Below are 24,844 nucleotides of genomic sequence, written 5' to 3' on the forward strand. Positions count from 1 at the left end.
TTTTCATGCGCTTACAGTGTAACATTTTCATTGCTCTTTGCTAACCTGTTCCTTGTAGCATTTCTGCCAAGTCCGTGGCGCAGTGATAATAAGCATGGGGGCATAGCATCATTTTTTGATGAAGCCGATAGTTTCAGCATTTTTCTGTGATTGTTATATGCATTATTTTTCAACGGGTGCCTTAGGTGCCTTACAATTAACTAGTATCATATAATTAGCTGTGTTGCTTTGCTTTGTTTGTGATAAACAGTTACACCAGTTTGATATTACAGATGTGGTACAACTTAAAGTTTAAGTACTTACAATTTCAATTTGAAATCATTTTGTACAATAAAAATGTATACTTCTTATACTAGTATGTGTTGCTATTGACATTTTTCGAACCTAACTTGCAGTGGATAAATATCTGACTCATTAATGCTGGAGCTTTCAAATCATTTGATTGTGAACAAGGAAATTATATGTTGTATGTGTGTAGCTCAGAAATAATAAATGATGGCTAGAAAAAGCATTATTCTTGGTAGTAGTATGTATGGCATAAGTGGAATAACAGTTTAAGTAATATTTATAAGTGAAACATTTCATTCCCGTGCTGATCACCACATCAACATCAACTTAAATTTATTAAGAAATTTGTATCTGATTGGTCTGATTCTAAGTTAACAACAGTGAAAGAAATTTCGTAGCCTCTCAACGAGTTTACAATTTTTCTGTCATAATAGTGTAACAAAGCAAGATTAGCTGCTGTTTATTTGATAGTTAATGGTAAGTATATATTTCTGTACTGTAAGCCTACTGCATAGGTTTTAAAGGTTTTTAGGTTTTTTACCGTAGGCTTCCAACCACAAAACACATTGGTAATATTTTTTTCTGAATTTTTGCCAGTGGTAGGAAGAAGGGGAGGTGTAACAGTGCACAGATTTCTCCCACCATGCCCTTTCATGCCACGTCACCATAGTTGCAGCCAGAGTTCTCATTATGAGCTTACTCCATTTGATTTATGTCTCGCACTCATGCACTCATACAATATATTTTAGTGTTTTCTTTAGCGTGTGCAAATCTATTAATTTACGACTGCCATTTAAAAGTTAAATTGAAACCCTACGTGGTCCATTTTATTCAATCAGTAAAATGTGTTTCTTGATTGCATACAGTGGTGGACTTGCCTTAAGTCCAACTAGACTAGGGCGGTCAGATATTAGGGGCAACCAATCTGTACGATATCTGTTTGGAACAGTAGCACTGAGTGATAAAGCTCATGTGGGGCGCGGTGGTGGCGCAGCGACTGGGCTGCAAAAATTTCTGAGATCCACAAGATGAGAAATATACTACTGTTATATTTACCACCAAGCGTGTGCTTTGAGATTTAAGGGAAACGTTGCGGATGTTGCCATATGCCGGTGAGTTTACATGGGGTACTCCCGTTTCCTCCACCCATTCATTTCATCAGTGCTGCATCCTCATCTCATCATTCTTCATCTTTAATGACCTCTATGTCTACTACATATTAAGCTCAATCTTTTTTTTTTTTTTTTAACAAAAAATAGTTATTAATTTTCCCTAGAAAGTAAATTAAGTTTATATTTAAAACAATTTAAAACTAGCAAACTTTATGGAACATGGCACTATGTTAAAGATATTATTTTCATGGGAAAATATTTTCAACACATTCAATAATGCCATAGGCATAGCTGTCCAATACTAATTTAAAATAAATGCACTGTTGTTTTATTACAGAATTGCAGTTAAAGCCTCATCACAGGCCCTTTGAGATCCGATGCAAGTGGCCTAAGTTAGTTTCTCAGTATGGAACTGGTTCACTTTCGAGGATGGCACGGGATGAGCCAGTACTCTCGTTTCAGAGAAATATTTTCTTTTCAAGGAGAGATGAAGAGAAAATAAAGTGAGTAAAGTCGTAGTTTGTTATCGAGACTAGAAAACCTGTAGTCTTCAGGATTATATATCTGTATGTGTGTTTATATGTATGTGTGTGTGTGTGTGTGTGTATATATATATATATATATATATATATATATATATATATATATATATATATATATATTCATATTAAATGAAACAACAGAATGAAAAAAAATTGTTTTATCTTCAGTTTTCTAAATTGTGAAAACATCTTTTGTTCCAAATCCATAAAAAAAAGTATTTATAAAAAAATTTTTAAACAAAATAAACACAAACAAAACTAAGAATTTTTATGTCAGTACATTAATAATGAAACAATAGTTTATTTCAACACACCATAAACAGTTACTAATAATTATTCGCCCAAATCAGTTATTTCTGCTTTTCCGCGCCCATTGACCATCCTATAATCATTTTGTTTTAGTTAGTTATTTATTTTGAAGATTCTGAAGATGAAAAAAATCACTAGTTAATGTTTTGAATGTTGCTTTTTTGTTGTTGTTGTGATTTTTTTCATCTTCAGAATCTTCAAAATAAATAACTAACTAAAACAAAATTATTATAGGATGGTCAATGGGCGCGGAAAAGCAGAATTAACTGATTTGGGCGAATAATTATTAGTAACTATTTATGGTGTGTTGAAATAAACTATTGTTTCATTATTAATGTACTGACATAAAAATTCTTAGTTTTGTTTGTGTTTATTTTGTTTAAAAAATTTTTTATAAATACTTTTTTTTATGGATTTGGAACAAAAGATGTTTTCACAATTTAGAAAACTGAAGATAAGACAATTTTTTTTCATTCTGTTGTTTCATTTAATATGGAATATTCAAGATTAGTTTTTCATTGCTTCTATCCATCCGTCCATCATTTTTCCAAGCAATTTACATCACCTTGCACATACGTCATAATAATTTTCCAAATCAATTCTGCTAATAGAGGAAAATTTATCTTGAAAAGGTAGATTAATTTGATGATCATACCAATGTAGTCTGGATGAATAGATTGCACATTAAAGTCGCTTTTGTGATTTTTCAGAATAACTTTTACTGTACAGTACAGTTTAGTGATCGTGTTAAATTAAACACAAAATATTTTCTAACAGTAGCAATTATCCTGTGTTTGCAATTACCTAAAGGGGCAGAAAATTAAGTTGTGAACTCTATTTCTATCTTTCTGTGAATTAAAATCCAATGCATTAAAAAAAAAAAAAGCATTTTTTTTTTCTTGTTACTGCAAAAGATGTCTGCCCTTGGTCTGGTGGCTGGTGAGTCAAGGGGTCCTGGTTTGGTTTCCAGTCGGGAAGGGAATTTTTCAAATCTTTTCTCTGGGTTCAGGACTGGGTGTTTGTGATCTCTTTCACCTTCATCATGCGGAAGGCAATGGCAAACCACCGTGGAATTATCCTGTCTTGGCAAGCATAGGGTCGTAATTGCTGTCACCACTGTGGCGTTGTTTGTGCTCATGACACCTAGTAATGAGTAATGCTTAAATAAACTCGTCGTCATCACTGTAAAAGCCAGGCAAACCTTTTGCTTACAAAACCAGCCTTGCAATTAGCTTTAATGTATGAATTTTCTAGATCTTAATAGAATAAAAATATTTGAACAGAGTTATATTTAATAAAAAAAATTTCTGAGTGCAACCATTTTAAGTTAAATACGAACATTAATATTGTATGCTATGAAATGAATAAACAAACTTCAATGCCTTCTCAGAAAATGAGAGTTGGCTGCCATTCAAATATTAACATTTTAAGGTTCTAATTTAAACTGACTGCTTGTTTTGAAGTGAAAGTTTTGTAAGCTTTTGATGGACAGATGGGTAGAAATATTCAAGCTGTGTGGTTGGCTACATGTTATGTGATTGACGGATGAATGACGGACTGCTGTACATCCCACTGTAATCTAAGTTGCAATTACTGCAGGTAAGCCATTTACATAATAAAACATTATGATGTTAATAAACTAAATAATAAATTACATAAACAACACAGTCTAAAAACAAAGTTAACAGAGATTGAAGAACTGTTCTACAGTAAAACATAGAATATTTAGCATGAAAGTGAGAAGATTAGGATGGTGTACATACATACTTGCTAGGGTTTCTTAATCTCTGCCCTCTCACTACAATTTGAGATGTTCTTCCTTTCTTCTTCCAAACACTTAGTTGGGATCTGTCCCTGAGATGAGCTAAGTAGTAAGTTAGGTGTGACCACTTGGTGATATGGCTGGCACTATCTATATTTCTTGTTGATTTGTGTTGGTGATGCTCAAAAGAGATATATACACTATAAGGAAAAGAGTGTGGGCAATGTCACTAATTATAGATTTGAGTAAGTTTTTTTTTTGTTGGAAGTGTGGTGGGAGCACTTTTCATATGAGTTAGTGGACTCTTTGGCCTGTGTTGTGTTTATACTGTGATTTGCTGTTTGTTGCACAGAGACCAGAAGTTGTTGGAGCTGCTTTACGATGAGGCTCGCTACAACGTGCTGGCAGGGCGCTACCCCTGCGAAGTGGCTCATTACATAATGTTGGGTGGTATTCAGGCACGCATTGAGATGGGGCCCTACAACCCACAGGTTCACACCACACATTTCTTCAGGTGTGTGCCTGTCTGCAATGAATAACATTTCTGCGCACTTGTAGCTAAGCTGATTTTGCACTTCAATGTAACATTGGTAGTAATATCTTTTTGGTTTATGTGCAAAAATTAATTTTCTGGCCAAATGTATAAATTTAACTCTCACAAAGAATAATGTATATCAATTAAATGTAAAGAAATGTAGTAATGTTTCAGGGTGGTTTAACATGGTTAACAGCAGAATTTTTTAAACATTCCTCATTCATAGCAGTTCAGTAGAATACACGTAGAGAAATTTATATGTATTTAAAATATATGTACTTTGATAATAGTTTTATTCTTATTGTAGTTCTTAAGTTCACTGCTGAACAATTTATATGTGTGAAATTTAAAAAATCAATTACTTATGTGGTTTTCTTAGCATGACAATTTATTTTTCAAATAAGTTATTTTTTTAATTGTATAGTGAAGTTTTACCTGCAACAAGGCATAGTGTATGTGTACTGGGTCAGGAAAGTCACTTAGTCCTAAAAAACATGTCTTGAAACACCCTGGAAAGTAAAGAATTTACAATATTTGCCACTTAGTCACAATAATAGGTTCTATATGTATGAAACTTCTCAAAGTATAGATATTGTGTGACTTGAATCCTTAAATATGTTGTTTTCATAAAATGCAGTTTTCATTATGTAATTAAAAACAACTTGTAAAATAAAACAAACAGGTTTTTTTTCCTGGACATTCATAAAATCAGTGCCAGACATTTTCTGCAGTTGCCTCAATTTGCCTATTATAAAAAGACATTAGAAATAAAAAAACACTAATTTTCATCCCTATAATTTAGGGTACACATTGAAAGTTTACAACAAAATTTTTTGATTACTTTGTAATTTAAAATATTTCAATACACTTGAAACGTAAAAATAAAATGTATATAACAAAAAACAATTACAAACCTGATCTATCTGATATTAATTTCAGGTTAAAAACTGGGCATGTATTCCTTCTCAATGAAATGAGTAATTTTCACTGAGGTGTTACAGCAAATGTGAGTTGTGAGTGTAATGTAAGCAGGGTGTGCATGTTGCAGGGAGCAGCGAGGCAAGTTCCTCCCGGCCCACGTCAGCTGGAGCCAGTGGTCGTGGCTGCACATCAGTGGCAAGAACTCTCCCGAGGTGCGGCTGCTCGAGCAGTTCAAGCGCATCCCCACCAGCATGCCCGTGCGCAAGCTCGTACGCAAGTACCTCGAGTTCTGCTGGTCCCTGCCTTTCTACGGGTCAGTCGCTGTGTTGCTAGCATCCTTGGCGGGAGTGGTCTCGCTGCTCTTTAAAGGTCATCCATTACCATATTAACCTGGAAATAATGCAACGAGTTTTACCAAATCTGCTGAAATTATAAATTAAAAAAAAATTTACTTTAACGCTAAATAAAATTTGAAATTATTTCAAATGTTAACTTTCTATTCAATATATATTTAGACTACACACCATCATGTAAATTTCAAAGGTTTAAAATTTAGAGTTTTTAAAATACAGTAGAGTCTCGCTAATTCGGACCCCGCTAGTCCGGACATCCGGTTAATCCGGACGGATATAAAAAATACGTAAATGATGAATAAGAATATTGTGACAAAGGAAAATAAGAAAATATATTTGTAAGAGAGGGTCCTCTTGCCCTCAGTAGCCGGGAGTATTACCGCTAGTTTTCCGCTCATCGTCTTTTCCAAGAAGTGACTCACTCTATCTATACCTGCGAGTTGTTTTGTTTTGTTCCCTTCAATCGATGGTTACTCGTGCTGGTGACAAGTGTTTGTGACAGTTTAATTTTATTCAGTGCGAGCATTGTATTGTGTACACTTATTAAGAGCAACGTAATGGCTACTAAACGTAAGAAAGTGACTGTAACTATCGAGCAAAAACTCCAAGCCTTATTTCGTATTGATGCGGGTGAATCATTAACTAGAATCGCGCAAGATCTAGGAGTGGGAAAACAAACTGTTTCTGATTGGAAAAAAAATCGGAAAGAAATTGAAGATTTTTGTGCTAAAATGGTGAGTAAGGACAGTCTGGGTAACAGAAGCACGTTAAAAAAACCAAAAAATGAAACTTTAGACGAGGCTTTGTACATTTGGTTTTGCCAACAACGTGAACAAGGCGTTCCGCTGTCGGGCGTAACATTACAAGCGTTCGCGCTCAAACTAAATGAAAAATTAAAAGGTGACCCTGCTTATACTGCCAGTGTGTGATGGTTATCTCGTTGGAAAGATCGACACGGTATTCGTGAACTTAGTGTAAGTGGTGAAATGTTGTCAGGTGACAATAGTGCAAGTGAAGACTTTAAAGTAAAATTTGAAAAGTTTGTTAAAGATGAAAACTTAGAGCCTTGCCAAGTGTTTTAATGCTGATGAAACGGGATTAAATTACAAAATGCTTCCAAAAAAAATTAGCATCAAAATTGGATTCTGTAGCCAAAGGTCATAAGGTAAAAAAACAAAGAGTAACTTTGCTTCCTTGTAGTAATGCTTCTGGCAACTTGAAAATTCCACTATTGGTTATAGGCAAATCGGCTAAGCCTAGGGCCCTTAAAAATCTTAATAGAAATGCTCTTCCAGCCCAGTACACTTCACAAAAATCAGCATGGATGGACAGCAAAATTTTTAAAGCTTGGTTTTTTGAAACATTTGTTCCTAAAACAAAAAAGTTTTTGAGAGACGAAAACCGCCCAGAAAAAGCTGTGTTGTTAATTGATAATGCACCATGCCACTCGAGTGAAGAAGAATTGCGAGACTGTGAAATTTTCGTAAAATTTCTGCCACCAAAAATGACTGCTTTGATACAACCAATGGATCAAGGGGTGATTGAAGCAATAAAATGGCGATATAGGAAAAAAATGATCATGTTTCTTTTAGAGCAACAAGAAGCAGACCCGTCAGCTAACTTAATGGATCATATTAAGAAAGTGACAATGAAGACTGTCATTTACTTGGTCGCAGAAGCATGGGAAGAAATTAAGCCGTCAACTCTTCAAAAAAGCTGGAAAAATTTGTGGCCAGCATTTCACAGGAAAAACAGGGACAAGACGAAACTCAACCAACTTCAACTAGCTTTGATTTTGTACATGTTTTTCAACAGTTGAAGGGTTGTGCCAACATAGAGGAGAATGACATATCAGAATGGATTAACGATGACAACGGTATTGGTCATCAAATGTTAAGTGAAGATGAAATCGTGGAGGCATGCATTGCAAACACAACAACTGAAATAGACAGTTCGGAAGATGACGATGGAGGTACGGAGGAATCAGCTGGCCCAACTCATGGCGAAGCGACTACAATGCTGGAGGGGTTGCTGAGTTACTTTGAGAAGCAAAGCGACACAACGTCTGCTGAGCTACTGACGTTGAGGCGCCTACGAGATCGCACTGCAAAAGACGGCAATCTCCTTTAAAACAAAAGAATATTACAGACTTTTTCGAGTAAATAAATTGTTTTTAAACTTTAATTGTTTTATACTTTTTAGTTACATGTAGGTATGTACAATACATATTATTGTTTTATATATGTTACATACATATGTATATAGTTTCTTAAGTACCTTATAATAAAACGCAGTTGATTTTTAAGCATAAATATTTTTTATTTAGCCTATAAAACTTGTTTTTGATACATTTTAAAGTTGATTAGGGATGATCCGGACTTTCGGTGATCCGGACAGGGTCCGGTCCGGACAAGTCCGGATTAGTGAGACTCTACTGTACTTATTGAATACAGTGACACAAATTTAATTTTAAAATCTGACCAAAATTAATAGGTCTAATGTTTGCCTACTGAAATATGTGACAATCTAAGTTCAAGACTTTGTACGACACACTATACATGCTGGCTATTTAAACCACCTAAGGTTAGCTCAATTATTTAACAAAAAAATTTGATCCGGCACATATAAATAATCACTACACCTTCATGGATAACTAATCAGCAATAAATTAAATCCACTACGGTATACCATCACTTAGCAATAAACTGTGATTCACATGTGAGTGGATAGTCTGAATAACCTAATCTGCATTTTGTTTAGATGCAGTCGATGACAAAATGTGATCACTCAAGAACTCAGCATTAACTCATTATAATCGCTAACTTATATATTTTCACTGTAGAACATGAATTTAAAAGAACTACTTACAGCATGCAGGTCATTAGTGAATTGTCTCTTCTCCATTCCCACTCCCAAAACATTCATCGCCTTTACTTTTAAGTACTTCCAGCGATGAAAACAGCTTTGTTGAAAAACTGCATGCTCTGCATCTAAACTGTGTCACTTATGCCACTTTTGAGCACTGTTGTTAATTGTTTTCTGAAGCTAGCAAGGGGGGGGGGGGGGGGTCCATGACAGATGAGAGTGAGGATAACGCTGTGGAGTGTGGGCAGGAGGGGTGAGAGAGAGTGCTAATGGAGTTTGGGTCAGGGCCCTCCCTTGCCTCAGCAAGCGAAGATAGTCTCCCTTCTTCCCTTCATTCACCCTCCCAGGTGACTGGCGACTATTGCTGCATTCCTTGCTTTCTGCATGTTTACCGTTTCAAAAGATGGCATTGTTAATCACTTGTAGAGTCACAATATTTTCAGGTTATTACACTAATTTACTTTAGATGTGGCAATTTTTTTTTTTTTTCAGGAGAAAATTTTGCAAGGTACAAGACAATGGAATGCTTTTCATTTTAATTTAGTATATCTAAATGTGTCAATGATATTTTTATTTTGTGAGAGAATATAGGTGAGTTGGTGTTGGTTTTTTCTGTGCACAGCTGGTAGTGCGGGAATATTCGAATTTTCGGATACGAATATGAATAATAAATTATTTGTATTTGATTCGACCTTGAATACTAACACTTCGAAATAACGAATATTCATTTGCTTACGAATACTTGACAAAGACCTCATGAGTTTGTCATATACCAACTTTCATTGGTGTGATTGTCATTTGTGCATATAATTCACCTTTTTTTTTATGTTTAATGAAACTTCATAATCAAAAACATGACAATAAGTGACGTTTTAACCATGCAAAAAGTATTAAGGTTTTTTTTTTGCTAAACAGTAATGGAATAAATCACGTAAACAATTCAAAACACTGCATTTTTGTCATTTCAAACTTGAAAACAAATTATTTGTATTCTTTTCGTCACACGCGCCATTTTTTTTTAAATTGGTTGAATGGTTATTGACTTCCACCCACAACCAGCACTAGGTGCCTTTTCTTAGTCGAAGCCTTTTTATTATCATATCATCAATCAAATATCCGTACGTAGATTAACACCCATGCCTTACCTGGGACTCGAACCCAGAACCCCTCGCACTGTAAGCCGGTGTGCATCTGACTACGCTGTAAAGATTGGCATCACACGCACCAGAAGTGGGGGAAAAAAAAGTCAACAACCATGGACTACAATTCACAAAACACGGACACACTATTGAGATGGGCATTAGAAAAAGTAATTGTCATAGTTTCATTGGTGTATAAATCAATACATAGTTACAATCAATCTAACACCATGTGATACAGAAGCAGCTTACTTGCTGTATATATAACAAAACAGACGTGGCGACTTAAAAGTACATATATAAAAACAGTAAATAATGCTGTAAGATGCAAGAATAAATCAGCAAAAATTGTGTTTATAATATTATTGAACTAAAATATTATCTACACGGTTGCCATTAAGAACGAATACTCGTGAATAAATAGGGTTTAAATATGTAAATAGGAGCTCATTTAATCACTACTTTCGGAATACAATATTTTTAAAATAATTCACATTTTTCATAAAATAAAGTGCAATGGAATTCAGAGTATTTTGCGATTCGCAAAAATTTTGTGGACCAAAATGTAGGTAGTGTAAGTAGCAGGTTGTGGAAAATAAGGCAAATAGGAACTGAAATGAAATGTTGGTTGTTTAGGTTAAGTTAGGTTAGTTGCACATTTAAAAAATTTTTTTTTTTCATAATTTAAATATTTTAACTTAGCCAACCTTTCTCTTGAGTAATATTTGTCTAATTTTCCAAAATATGTAAAACATGATGTGAAAAATTGTCTTTAGTGAGATTCTAATTCTCATTCTTACTATTTGAATTCAATATTCGTATTCGTGAAAAAATTTATATTCGTATTTGTATTCAATTCAGACCAAAAAAAGTTATATTCGCATAGGCCTACTGGTGGCAATACTTAACAGCTGGGTCAGTTTATTATATTAAAAGTGTTTTTTTTATATGTATGATAAAACTTAAGTATTAAATAAATTTCAAATATAACTTCTGAAAAAAGAAAGAATTTTAAAATATTGCTTTAAAAAAATAATGTTTTACTACAGCAAGTTTTTATTATTATAATAAATCCCTGTTAAGGAGATTCTTAAACTACTTAGATATTTATTCTTATTAACAAGGTAAATTATTAAAATGGCAAGATTTTATGTATTAATTAGTCAAGAGGTAAAATTTTAAAACTTATTATGCAGGATGTGGGATTTTCTGTCTTTGCTTATTTGCTGTTCACAACACTTTTTGAATTTGTGTTGCTGAGGTCTTTTATTTTTCCAGTGCTGCTTTCTTCCAAGGGCAGATAGAGCAGCCAGTGCGAGGTCTCACATCTCTCATAACACATCAGGACGTGCCGGTCCTGGTGGCGATCAACTCCCAAGGAGTGTACATCATTGATGACACTCAGTGTGTAGGTATTTGTGCTGCAGTTCTTGTGTTTCTGCTTTAACAGTTAGGTCTCACCTTCTAAAGGAAGAGACACTGTGAAGGGAAGATGTAGAGTCTACCCTCCTACTTTAAGTCCTGCACACTTCTATGCTGCAGTTCATACAGCTGAAGAAGAGAATACAGGGCAAAGAGCAGCTCTGTCAAAATAAAAGGAATTGAGAGTTATGAACAGCAGATATTTAATTGTGTTGGATAAGCCCGTGAGAGTATTCAAGATTTTAAATACTTATTTGATTCAATTCATTTTCAAATACTTAAATACTTATAAATATATATAAATATTATAAAGAGGTAAAGTTTGTTTGTAAGTTTTGATTTAGGGGGTAATATCTGAAATTAATTACTTATCCTATTTTGAAAATTCTTTCACTAATAGGAAGCTACATTATCCCTGAATGCTCAATGCTATTTTTTATTCTGATAAAAATGTGTTTTCAGCAAGAATTCACAATAACTGTAATTGAAGTCAGAAACAATCTAGCCATCTGGTTCATTTATCTGCGTGCACAGTCTAAACATTTTGAATCAAAGAAATAAAATAATAGCAAATTCAAAAAGTAAAATGAATTTGCAAAAATATCAAACTTTATTAACTTTGCAAAGGAGTCCGTGATACCATTTATCTAAGTTTCATATTCCAGTCACAGAGACTGTTTTTGTGTTATAAATCAAAGAAATTTTCAAGATGAGGTTTTAAAGTTTGCTGTAAGAATATCTGTATGAATAGTTTAATCTGTATGGAGTGCTTGGGCTAGTACATCTATGACATAGACATTGTTTTAATTTGAAAACTCATTTATGTTAGATTTTAACTTTTATCTTATTGAAGTTTTGTGTAAAGTTTTTTTGTAAAGTATTATGTCAAGTTTGGTTTAAATTTATAGTTACTGTAATGGTATAATAAACACAACATGTCTAAAAGAATGACCCAACTATCAAAAATGACATCTCAGATGAGAGCAGCAAGGTTACGCCCAACCAAAGTATCTGCTTCTAAAACTATGCAGCGACTTGCGAGTCACAGAGATAACATTTCCCAAGCTCGTGCTACGGAGACCAGCACTGAACGTGGGCCCCTAGGCAAATTGTTACAGGATGCATCATTGATAATTTGGAACGAATTTGCCTTGAGTCATAGAGCCCATGTTGAAATTGCTGACCAAACATTAAAGGATGTCTGTGTTTGCTGGTGATTTTCGGCAGACACTTCCCGTCGTTACAAAGTGACAAGTGCAGACATCATAAAAGCTTGCTTAAAATCATCTTGCTTATGGAGTCCATTCAAAGATTGTTTTTTCGAACAAACATGAGAGCCTGTCTTAGCTTAAATGCGGTTAATGATTTGCCATAACTAGGGAAGGGAATTTTTCGCGGTTGCGAATTCTGAGGCAAAATGCGAAATATAGCATAGTCACGAAAAATAGCAAAACTTGCACATTATTGTTAATAAAACAGTTTTAAACATACACCTAATTACAAACCATGGTTTTTGATGGCAAATGCAACAGGGTAATAAAATCACAATGCGAACGGTGTGGAAAAACAGGATTATCTACTGTGGAACCTCGCTACTACGAGACCTTCGAAGTTACGACAGTTTTGTAATTCACCGTCAGTTTTGACTACGTAAATCATACTGGTAATTAGGAGTGCTTCTTTGTCGGTCCTCTCGTAAGTACGATGATTTTAATGGCATCTCCAAAGAAAGAAAAAAAAATCTACGTATTAAACACAGCCAGCAAGAAGAGCGGTTGGGGGGGGGTGCATGTTGTGTGTCGCTACTCTCCCTCCTTGTTCTGAGGTCGCTACGTCGCGTTGGCGGACTGGGACTCTAACAAGTTGAAGAGGGAGGGGCGAAGAAGGAAGTCCAGGGGGGGGGGGGGGGTGACTGGTGACAAGAGACTGGTGACAAGAGACTGGTGACAAACAACATGCTCTCTCTCTCTCTCTCTGTTTAGCGCTATCACTTGAAGGCGACAAGTTTCCCTTCCCCTCTTCGCTTTCCCCCCCATCCCCTGGACAGTTTCTTTCTAGCTTTCGGTAGAGGGGGAAATCTAAAAATAAACGTGTGAGCTGTCGTGACCATATCTCCCCCTCCGACATAAGCAATTTTCTTGTCCATCTTGACAGGTTTTCGTGACGCATGAAGCTTATATTCCACTTAGGCCTACCACCTGCATCAACAAAATTGTTTTCCCGTGCGTTATCCCACACTTTTAATGACAATATTTCATGCATGACACTGCAACCATTTTTCAGCAATTTGTGCATGTATTGTAGCAATCCATCCTTGAATTGTGGAAAATTTCTAGTCTTATCATAACAGCGTCTGAGCTGTGCCATACTACGACATCCACTACACACGCTGGTATTTCCTTTCAGAAACAGCTTAGGCTAACGCAGTGAGGATAGTGGATAGTAGACATCCTTCCTCCTCCCCTCCCTCTTTCCCCGCCCATTTTTCTCCCATTCACCTCCTCTCCTTGTTCGTGCAGATCACGGTGATTATTTTAGCTGCGTCTCGGAGCGCGGCCATTACGTCGAACCATTTCATTCGTGATTAAAACAAAAACCGTCGTAGATACATAAAATTTCATAGAGATCTTTTCTATTCGTAATTTAATTTGCTGCAACTTTTAATCTATCCGATTTTTCACTAAAGTACACCGTTTTCGAGATATGGTGTGAAAATGAAACATTTTTGGAAAGTTCAGGAATCTAACTTAAGACTTAAATTTTCTATATTCGGTTATTACGAGTACTCGTAGTTACAAGGATTTCTCTCGCCGTTGTCAAGTCACGTAATAGCAAGGTTTCACTGTATTTATGTAATGGCCGGGGGGAGGGGGTGGATGATGCATACTGGCTTGGCCAAGCATGACTTGATAGAGAAGAGGGCAATAGTGACAAAGAGAGATGTGGGTGTTTGGAGTGCAGACAGGATGACGTCACTGTGTTGCTAGGCGAATATCTTTCGGGCTGCTCTACTCTAAAAATAGCTTTCCCTCTCTCATAGTCAACACACTTCACTACCCCCCTCGCAACCCATCTCGGAAGTAAAACGACCTTCGCAGTGCGCACCTGCCCGACAGCAGTCACGGTAAAACTTGACTAGCGCACGTACGTATTTAGATGTAAATAAACAAATTGTCTTGTACTGCTGGCAAATATGTATCGGTAATTTGATCATGGTGAATTAAAAACATTCCAAAGGTGATTTGAAGTGAGAGTAAGTATCGAAAATGCCGAACAATAAATTAAGTGCTCGCGACAGGGCATTTCAATATCAGAAAAACGGATTCTATCGCTCGGATAGCCGCTCCGTAATGTGCAAATTTTGCAAGTGCCAGGTTGCGTGGGAGCGTAAAAATTCTATAGAAAAACAACTAAAATCTGCCAAGCCCATCAGTGCACAAAAAGGTTGCCCTGAAGCAAAATTACAGACTTCGATCACTACATGCTTCAGTAGTGCAGAAAGGAAGAAAAAAACTGCTGGATACCTTGGCAAACGAGTGACGGAAACTTTTCTGAAAGCAAATATTCTGCTAAAAACACTTGAAAATCTGCATGTGAAAGATTTCCTGAACGAGTTTGTTGAAGGTGCTGGTGACATTACTTGTGTAAGAGTACTAAAAGAAAAGCATCTTCCATCAATGCAGCAAGAGAGAGATGATGTAGTAAGATAAAAGGTGAAAGACAAACTGTTAGTAATTCTGTGTGATGAAACTACGGACTCAAGAGGAAGCTGTGTATTTGTTGTGCTATTTAAAGTAATTGATAGCAGTGACAAAATTGATACTGTTGTTGGTGATGTCCATACTCTGGGAACAGCCAATGCCAAAAACTGCTCCAGGGCTATTTTGGATTCCCTAAAGAAGTACAATATTGACTTTGACAACGTGTTAGCCATTTTTTCGGACTCGGCCAGATACATGGCAAAGTGTTTTGACACACTAAAAGACATCATGGCCAACCATGTGCTTATTGTGTAGTGCTGGGCTCACAAGCTCAATTTAGTTGTAAATGAGCTTGGAAAAAACCTCCCTGAGCTTCAGAAGGCTCTTGCCAAAGTAAAGTCAGCATTTTTAAACACACGCAAGAGAAAACATTTGTTTAAGAAGTTCCTGGATGAAAAGTTCCCAGGTGAGGACATTCCCCTGTTTCCAATGCCAGTGTTGACAAGGTGGTCTTCCTGGTACGACTCCGATTCCTACCTCGCCGACAATCTTGAGGCCATTGTTGAATTTTTGACCAGTGATGTAATTTCCTGTATCAACAACACTGGAGTAGAGTACTTCTCTACTGCATCAAGGGATGATGTTAAGTGTGTGAAAATCCAGGCAGTTTTTGTAAAAGAAGTGTGTGAGGCTACTGTACACCTTATCAAGAAACAGGAAGGGTCATCATATCCTTGCAGTCACACACTCAGTGGTGAAATCCGCAAAATAGAGCAGGTTTTGCAGCTTGCTACAAGTGGAAACTTTGGGCAGAAAGTAAATGAGCTCTTGATTGCTTGTGAAAAAGCTGTCTTCAAAGGGAAAATCACATCTGCCTTGGTGACAGCAGCATCACATGCATCAACAAAACTCCTGTCATTTAAGGCAGGTGATCCTTCTCAGAAATTTTATCAAAATGTTGATGTATTTGATCCATCAGAAATTGTGCTCGAAAGCATCTCTCCCGAACTCGGCAAAAAGTTTTAAAAGCTGTTCTTGTTCTCCAAGCTCTGTGAAGACATTTTACTTCAGGGGTACAAGTTGAGTGAAAACCAAACTGTTGACATTGTTTCACTCCTTATGGCAGTTTCAGTGAACCATCCTGACTTTGTTCGTGCTGCTTTGCAGTCTGTTTGGGTACCATGTGCTAACGTTGACTGTGAAAGGTTTTTTTCTAACTACAACAACATTCTAAGTGATAAGCGTCATTGTTTGAAACAAGAAAATGTTGAAATGTTCACTGCAATTTATTTTGAAAGTTAAAACTTTCTGTTTCCTCAGACATAGACATTATGTTAAAGATGAAATATTATTTGCCAAGTGTTTCAGTGAATTACATTGTTTTTACAAGTATTTGCTAAGGGTTGTCTGTGTATTTTTAAAATTTATTTTTTTATTAATTATTTGCAACAACTGAAATGTTACTGTATTTGCTAAGTTTTCATATGTATTATGTTGTTTCCTCAGTTAAAAAAAAAAACACTTCCCCATTTATTAATTCACTTAATTGGAACATTAGAAGGTTAAAATTGTTTATACATCACGAGAAAACTATTGCGGAATCATTAAAATTTAAAACACTTAATATGAAAACACCGATTTTCCCTTCCTGATAGTACCGCTTTCTGGGTTTGAAAATACTGTTTTATGCCACTTGAAAGTACCGAAAAATTCCCTTCCCTAGCCATAACTACTTAACCTTGGTGAAGGAGCATTATCTTCTCCAAACATGATCCTTAATGGTGCTGAAATCATACTAAATTAGATACTAGGTCGAATAGTTTACAACCTTCCAACATCTTACAGATGCAGTATATCCTGATCTTGAAAAAATTACGATATAGAGACTTCCATTGGCTGTGTTCAAGGGCAATAGTGTCGCTGAGGAACGACACTGTCAATGAAGTCAACAATATAATTCTACAAAAAGTTCACGACCAAATCAAAAACTACAAGTCGGTTGACACAGTTTGCAATGTCGAGGAGGATGTAGTCCACTATCCACAAGAAATTTTAAATTCACTGAATCCATCTGGCCTGCCACCTCACAAACTGTTATTAAAAATTGGTACGCCCATCATTCTCTTAAAAAATTTAAGCCCACTTAATATGTACAATGGTACAAGGCTATTAATATAAGACTTAAAAGACAACTTGATTGTGGCGACCATCCTCATTGGCCCAGCAGTCTGCCAGTTGTCACACATCCTGAGAATTTAAATGATCCCCACAGACTTGCCGATATGTTTCAAAAAGTTCCAGTTTCCTGTAAAAACTTCATTTGCCTCAGGGACAAACATTCTCTTTGGTTGGCATTGATGTAAAAAAAAGAGTGTTTCTTCCTTGGGCAACTATATGTTGGTTTATCATTAGTTGGAACTCCAGAAAACCAATATATTTTGGTACCAGAACATAAAACGATGACTAACGTTGTGTACAGAGAAGCTGTAAAACAATAGTTACTTTATAATAAAAATACACATTACATTATTATATTTACTTTTGTTGTGGAATGTTATAGGGGAATATGTAGATTTAATATAATTCAAATTTTACCATTGTTACACCGCGGGGCTCTGCTAGTAACTAATAATGTGAAAGGTCTTTAATCTGGCATTTTATAGTTCAACACGTTGTATAATCTGGTGCCAATTGAGCCGCTCATGCTCAAATTATTGTTTGAGTGAATTCCAGTTGTGGACCTTGGCCGTTTTGTTGCTGGTATTTTTAGTTTGCTCAGTTTTTAATTACCGTCAATTTTAATTTCAGTGCACTATTTTATAGTGGATTACATTTCTGTAGTGAGTTTTTGAAGAAGAGATCTGAATCATGAATGCAACTTGACCTCAGAGACCTTTTTTAAACAGTAATGCTTGTCTGAATTTTTTCTATGGAGTAGCTTATGATATCGTGTTTAAAATACCATTCTACTGTAAATAAATTTTTTTGGCCATTCCTGTTAAAACTACATTGATGTTCAATAATCCAGAAAAATTGCTTCTTCAAATGTTTATTCCAAAAGGGTTGGGATTATCAAAAAAAAAAAAAACAGCGGAAACCTTTAACATTTTGACTGTTTAGTTTCAGTTTTCTAATGACTCAAGTAGTTTAGCTATTAATTTTTTTTTATGTTTATAGACACTTCTTCTAGGCCTCAAATATGAAGAAATGTCTTGGGACTTTGCAAAACCATCACAAGAAGATAACCTTGAATCCCTGCCTTGTATTTTCTTGCAATTTATGGTCTTGGAAAATGGCACTCGTGTATCCAAAATCTTGCAAGTGTTCTCCAAACAGGTATGATTTAATATTTTAATTATAATTATACTAATAAGTACCACATTTTAAGCTATTAGTACTGTTATCCGATTATCATTCCTGTTATCATTCGTGCCTTGTGCCTGATTTTACTGACAAGTTGTATTATATTCAACATTAGGTTTAGAATTGAATTTTAAATATATTTGAAAATAAAATATAGCTTCTACTCTTTTATGTGCAGTTTATTTGCTCTTTTAATATTGAAGAGTATGTGCTCTTTTAAGAGGCCATGTCAGTAAATGTGCAGCAGTTGCCGCCTCCCGGGCTAGCAGAGCGCTCCCTTCCCCTCCATCCTCTCCCCCTCTCCACCTTGCCCCAGCCTTCCCCTCCGCACTTCCCCTCCTTTCCCGAGGCTTCCCCTCTTCCCTTCTCCTCATTTCTCGAACCTTCCCCTCCGCCGCTTTTCTCTATTGTTCTCGAAAGACAGTTCGCCTGTATATAAGGCCGCGAGTTTGCTTAGGCCGGCACTGTCTTCAGTCACTCTCGCTCGTAGGCAGTCCGCTGGGAGGAGGCCGCGCTACTCATGCTCATGGTTGATTAGTTATGTTAGAAGCTTCGCTCTAAATCCACTATGGATCTCTGCCTTGTAATTTCCGCGGGCATTAATGGTCTGTTTTAACTTCTTTCTTACGAGCCTTCTGCTCTTGATAGAGTGGTCTAGATGGGTCTTGTACCTAATTTTGTTGGATGCTCCATTTACCACCGACCTTAATTTACATGAGTGTTTGCTTGATTATTTGTTTTGCACATTGGGCTTCCTCCCTGTCGTAATATTTTTGTCTTTTAGCTGGGGTTCGCGATTCCCATTTAAATTTGCCATGAAAACTTATGTTGCGTGTAAACTTAATGCATAATTTAAAGCCTTAATATTTGTACTTAATTGTTTGATAACGAATTTGCTCTGCGTGAGACTTTTATATGACTTTTGTCTGCCTGCTAAGGTCTTTTAAATGTATATTAATTAAGAGAATTTTCCTTATGCGCAGTACTTAAATACGTGTTACGTCAGGCGCATATTTCATTGCGCAAATTGTTCATGATGCTCTCTTTTCAAGCATCTGTTTTATACTCATGTTTGTAAAAACCACAACGATTAATGGGTGTTGCCTGCACATTTGTTATATCTATTTGTACCTTAATATATTATCATTTTTGTTTAATGAATAAAATATATTTTTTTTCTACTTTCATTTTTTTTCTAATATAACAACATTTTCACAACTGCTGTTGTATCATACTGGAATGGTACACCATTGGTTCCCACTTAACCTGTTGAAGTTACATCGATCTCCCACTTCCACCTAGCTTCAACGTCTGCGCAACTCTGCTTCGGCAGTTGTTACTTTGTTGTTTGTTCTCTGTTACCATGAGCCGCCCTGGAGTCACATGGATCTATCAGCTGCACCGGGATGAACTTGTCCGGTACTGTGAAGAAAATCAACTGCCTGCCGAGTCGGGCGACACTGTCACGACCTTGCGTGCCCGACTCGTTCGGTTTATGCGTGACAGCAGTGACGTCACACCTGTAAGGGGCAAGGTGGAGAGGGGGAGAGGATGGAGGGGAAGGGAGCGCTCTGCTAGCCCGGGAGGCGGCAACTGCTGCAACTGCGCCTGACGTAACACGTATTTAAGTACTGCGCATAAGGAAAATTCTCTTAATTAATGTACATTTAAAAGACCTTAGCAGGCAGACAAAAGTCATATAAAAGTCTCACGCAGAGCAAATTCGTTATCAAACAATTAAGTACAAATATTAAGGCTTTAAATTATGCATTAAGTTTACACGCAACATAAGTTTTCATGGCAAATTTAAATGGGAATCGCGAACCCTAGCTAAAAGACAAAAATATTACGACAGGGAGGAAGCCCAATGCGCAAAACAAATAATCAAGCAAACACTCATGTAAATTAAGGTCGGTGGTAAATGGAGCATCCAACAAAATTAGGTACAAGACCCATCTAGACCACTCTATCAAGAGCAGAAGGCTCGTAAGAAAGAAGTTAAAACAGACCATTAATGCCCGCGGAAATTACAAGGCAGAGATCCATAGTGGATTTAGAGCGAAGCTTCTAACATAACTAATCAACCATGAGCATGAGTAGCGCGGCCTCCTCCCAGCGGACTGCCTACGAGCGAGAGTGACTGAAGACAGTGCCGGCCTAAGCAAACTCGCGGCCTTATATACAGGCGAACTGTCTTTCGAGAACAATAGAGAAAAGCGGCGGAGGGGAAGGTTCGAGAAATGAGGAGAAGGGAAGAGGGGAAGCCTCGGGAAAGGAGGGGAAGTGCGGAGGGGAAGGCTGGGGCAAGATGGAGAGGGGGAGAGGATGGAGGGGAAGGGAGCGCTCTGCTAGCCCGGGAGGCGGCAACTGCTGCAACCGTTTATTTTTATTTCCAATATTCTGCTCTAGAATTTCTCTCTTTTAACAGTGAGATTTAGTGGCTTATTCAACCGAAGTAACTGTAGCCGCAGCGCATGATATAGCTACGAAAAATGTATCTGGTTCCTCGACAATCTGAGAGGATGACAATCTGACCGGCGGCTCACTAGGAAATTGCGGATGCAGGGATTCAGAATCAAGAAACCTCACATTTACAACTGTAGTATGAGTCGTATCTAAAAATGTTAATACTTTAAACGTATCGGAATACAATTAATTTTCAAACATTTGGTAATTATTCTTCATCTGGATGTAATATTCCGTGAAAAATAATGTTAATTGACATTAAAAAGTATATGAAATTCATCATTTAACGTTTTAAAAGGATAATAACATATATTCATAAGCTTAGATATTGCATATGCATTACACACAATCTAAATACAATCTCACTTAAGTCAGACTACCTAATTTTTTTACACTGCACCATTATACAGTTTAACAGAGGTAGGAGAACCTCTTATCGATGTTGTTTCAAAGAATTTAAATTTACAAATATTACTATTTATCTTATTACGATGTGTATCTTTATGAATACGAATTTACAAAAAAAAAATTATTGAACTGATTACATTACACTTTAACATTACACAAGACTAAAACACTAACAAAACTTAATTTTATAAATTGCTGTAGCATATTAGAAAACGAAAAAACTCACAAGACTAACATCAAGAGGGCTGCATTTCAAATTTACTTTACAGAGGAGAAAATATCCTTTAAAGATATTTCATTACCTCATTGATTACATAATACTGCTGTTGATGTGATTGTAGATATAAAGTATTGAAAAAATATATTCCATTATGTTTATATAAATATTTAGAAAACATTATTGCTTATAGATGCTCATTATTTAAATAATAAAGAATCTCTTACTTTTATGTACTGAACAAACAAAATACTTATAAGTTAATAAGAATAAGCTTATTTGAGTAACATCTTCAATTTGTATTGAATTCAATGTACATATCAGAAATCATGTACAATGAATGCAACTGATTGAATTCAATAAATATTTGATCTTGTGAAACGGCCATATGGTGATGTCGATAATTATAGATGCTCACATGCATCTTTTGAGAGTCCGTATAAAGCCTATTACAATTCTATAGGTATACATTAAAATGCTTAAAAATAGACATGTGTAATATAATTAAAACTTGTTTAAGTAAGATCATCACAAAAAAATGAAAATCCTTCAACAGTAAGTTATGTTTTATAAGATTTTAACAAAACACACATACCATAAGAGAATATTAATCATGCCACATAATTCAACACAAAATACTCATTCCAGTAGGCGATACGTAAAAATAGCTTATTTTTTTATGCTGATAACTTTGCATTGTTTTATATATATCATTATTTCTAACTTTTAATATTCCCTACACATTAACTGAAATTAATTATCTTCACATGTTGGTCTGTACCACATACAGTTTGTACGATATCTACGTGAAACACATACAGTTCATTATTAGTAATTTCAATTATATTTCCATGAACATAATGAAATTAGTATAGGGCCTAGGTTGTTCACTGTTAATTGAGTACTTCTGAAGTATTTTCATTGTGAGTTAACATACATACCAAATGCCATTCTTCCAGTAAAGTTACAAAGAAGACAACAAGATAATATAAGTATGTATGTAGTACCATATTTTAAACCCCTATTAAATGAATAATAACTCAATCTCTTTTCTGGACTATTAAGTAATAATTTTTTATTACTGTTATTTGTAACCTAAATAAAATGACAACTAACAAATTAGTAAAATATATAATTATGTGTGATATAGTGTGATATTTTTACTTGGACGGCAAACGAATATAATAAAATGTCTATGAAAATGTATAACGTTTCGTTACATACAAAAATAAAAAGATGTTCCGCCAATTTTAGTTTTTGTTGTTTTATTTTTCAAATAGAATGCACAGACGAATCCAATCACTTTCACAGTTTTACTCACTCGTTCAACACGTACATCCGTCTGTCGAAAAATGCTCGCAGCTTGCGCGATGTGAATTAACGAAAAATAACGTCCTTCAGTAATATTTTATTGCAAGTACACAAAGTCAGTGCAGCCTCAAACGTGGCCGCACCCAGCGAAAATGAACTTCGCCACGAGCCAAACGCCGACGAAGGTGATCACAATTTCTAATTTGGTACTGTCCGAATGAAATAAAAAAACTTGGGTTAGCTCAATACTCGGCATGGCTCTGACCATCAACGTTAAATTATCTCTTCACAAATTCTACATAATTTGCCGAGAAGCCACCGAACGCGACCTACTGGTGCAGCAATCAGCAGACGACTGGTGAACTCTTGCCACTGTCTCCTCCATGCAGGGAGAAGAAATCACATGACCTCACCGACCAATCACACGCACGCTTCATTCACACTCACAGATACAAGCCAATAGGAAAACAGAACACAGAACACACACTGAAAACAGTTTTCTCTCCATAGAGCCAGGGACTTTACATTTTCCTTCTCTCTCCCACATTGTGAGACAGCAGTTATCACACATTTCCCACGACCAGTGGTGAATCCCAGCCTTTATCGCTGTTGGCGGGGAAGCACTGTTTCTTTCTTACTCACACTTACAGGCCTCTCATGCCTCTCTTTCTAACCATCATCTCAGACACAGTCCCGTGGTCTATCATTATTATGCAACATGTTAATGAAAATTAAGAACAGCAATCAACATACAAATTCCTTGACAAAATTCAACTACTTATTTATAAAAACCTGAAAAAGTAGGCCAAAACAGGCAAAAGTCTAGTACAGCGACTTATTTGTGAATAATTACATAAAAATTAGTTATGATTAAAAATGTCTAATAAAATACAAAATACCTTCTTAAAACACATAGCACGTGCAAATAACATCTATTAATATCCATAACATCTGATTCTACTGTTTCATAACATATACACCACTCAAAAAACATTGACTTATTAATACCTATATATACAAAAAAGATGTTTAAAAGAAAATTATTTAGCTAGGAGGGCAGGGTTCTTGCAACATTACAAATGTTAACTTTACTCATTATTATGGAAAGAAACAAAATGTGCAGATAAGCATATTCTACGCTGACATTTAAAAATGCTCAATTCAAAATGAACATTTCTTCCCGATGACAAACAAAAAAGTTGTATGGTCGCAAATAATACATTCGTATGGCGTCACATCAGCGGAATATTCCCTTGGCATAAGTGTGTGAAGTCTGTGGCACTTGTGGAGAAGTAAACCTTCGCTCGAACACAAAAACAAATGAACGAACAGCTTTTTTTTTATGGGATGTGCAATCGGAAACCCCTTGGGTGGTTGAAGAGTGTCAGGTCGGTCGCCAGACCAGATAGTAAAAGCTCAGGGGCTGAGGATAGAAAAGGCCTATCTCCAAATTATTACGTATAAATGTTGTCATGTAATAGTTAAAGACTTGATTACACCCAGGTTTTTAAACCCTTCATGATCATGAAGACACTGATCAGAAGGTAATGTGCAATACATTTCAATGGCCTTTTCAGTTTTTGCTAAATAATTATAAATATGAGCAAAATTTCACTGTATCTGGACAAATCAAAATATTGATAATATTATTTTTATCACAGAAATAATATATGATATGATAACTAAATTTGAATAAAGCGGTTATGTTAAATGTATTGTATACTTTCAGTAGGCAAAATTTCTGGCCCCTACCTCTTATAAACTTTGAGAAAAACTGTCTTTTAAAATAACATTGATATAGATAGGAGGGCAAATTTGTGACACGGCCTCTTAAGGGCACCATCTGGTCGGGGTGTATGTGTGTTATTGAGGTGGGATGATAAACGCTACGCTCGCTTGTTTTTCTAGTGTTGTATAGCCTCTAAGCACAAAGCAGTCTTTTCGTTGTCATAGGAAAACTGTGAAATTTGAACGGTGACCGTAACATTATATGGTGAAGAAATAAAGATAAAGGTGTAATGCATGTCCCTTAAGTTCTTTCAAGAATCTGTATTGTTTTTTACACCTAAAAGTTACTCTGAAAACACTGCTTTTTGGCCATTTCCACTCTTCTGAAAACACAGTTTAAAA

The 24,844-nt window shown here is 35.8% G+C and overlaps 1 protein-coding gene across 6 annotated transcripts in view; it reads left to right on the plus strand.

The window, feature by feature from the left end:
- Nucleotides 1–24,844, plus strand: part of LOC134530769 (putative FERM domain-containing protein FRMD8P1) — a 124,142-nt gene that overhangs the window by 42,719 nt on the left and 56,579 nt on the right. For all 6 annotated transcript variants that reach the window (XM_063365940.1, XM_063365939.1, XM_063365938.1 and 3 more), the window contains exons 5-9: nt 1,738–1,903; nt 4,366–4,527; nt 5,597–5,782; nt 11,105–11,234; nt 18,127–18,285. In XM_063365940.1, coding sequence (XP_063222010.1) covers nt 1,738–1,903; nt 4,366–4,527; nt 5,597–5,782; nt 11,105–11,234; nt 18,127–18,285 — 803 coding nt within the window. The remainder of the gene's footprint in view (nt 1–1,737; nt 1,904–4,365; nt 4,528–5,596; nt 5,783–11,104; nt 11,235–18,126; nt 18,286–24,844) is intronic.

Source organism: Bacillus rossius, chromosome 3 (assembly GCF_032445375.1).
Source record: "Bacillus rossius redtenbacheri isolate Brsri chromosome 3, Brsri_v3, whole genome shotgun sequence".
Lineage (NCBI taxonomy): Eukaryota > Metazoa > Arthropoda > Insecta > Phasmatodea > Bacillidae > Bacillus > Bacillus rossius.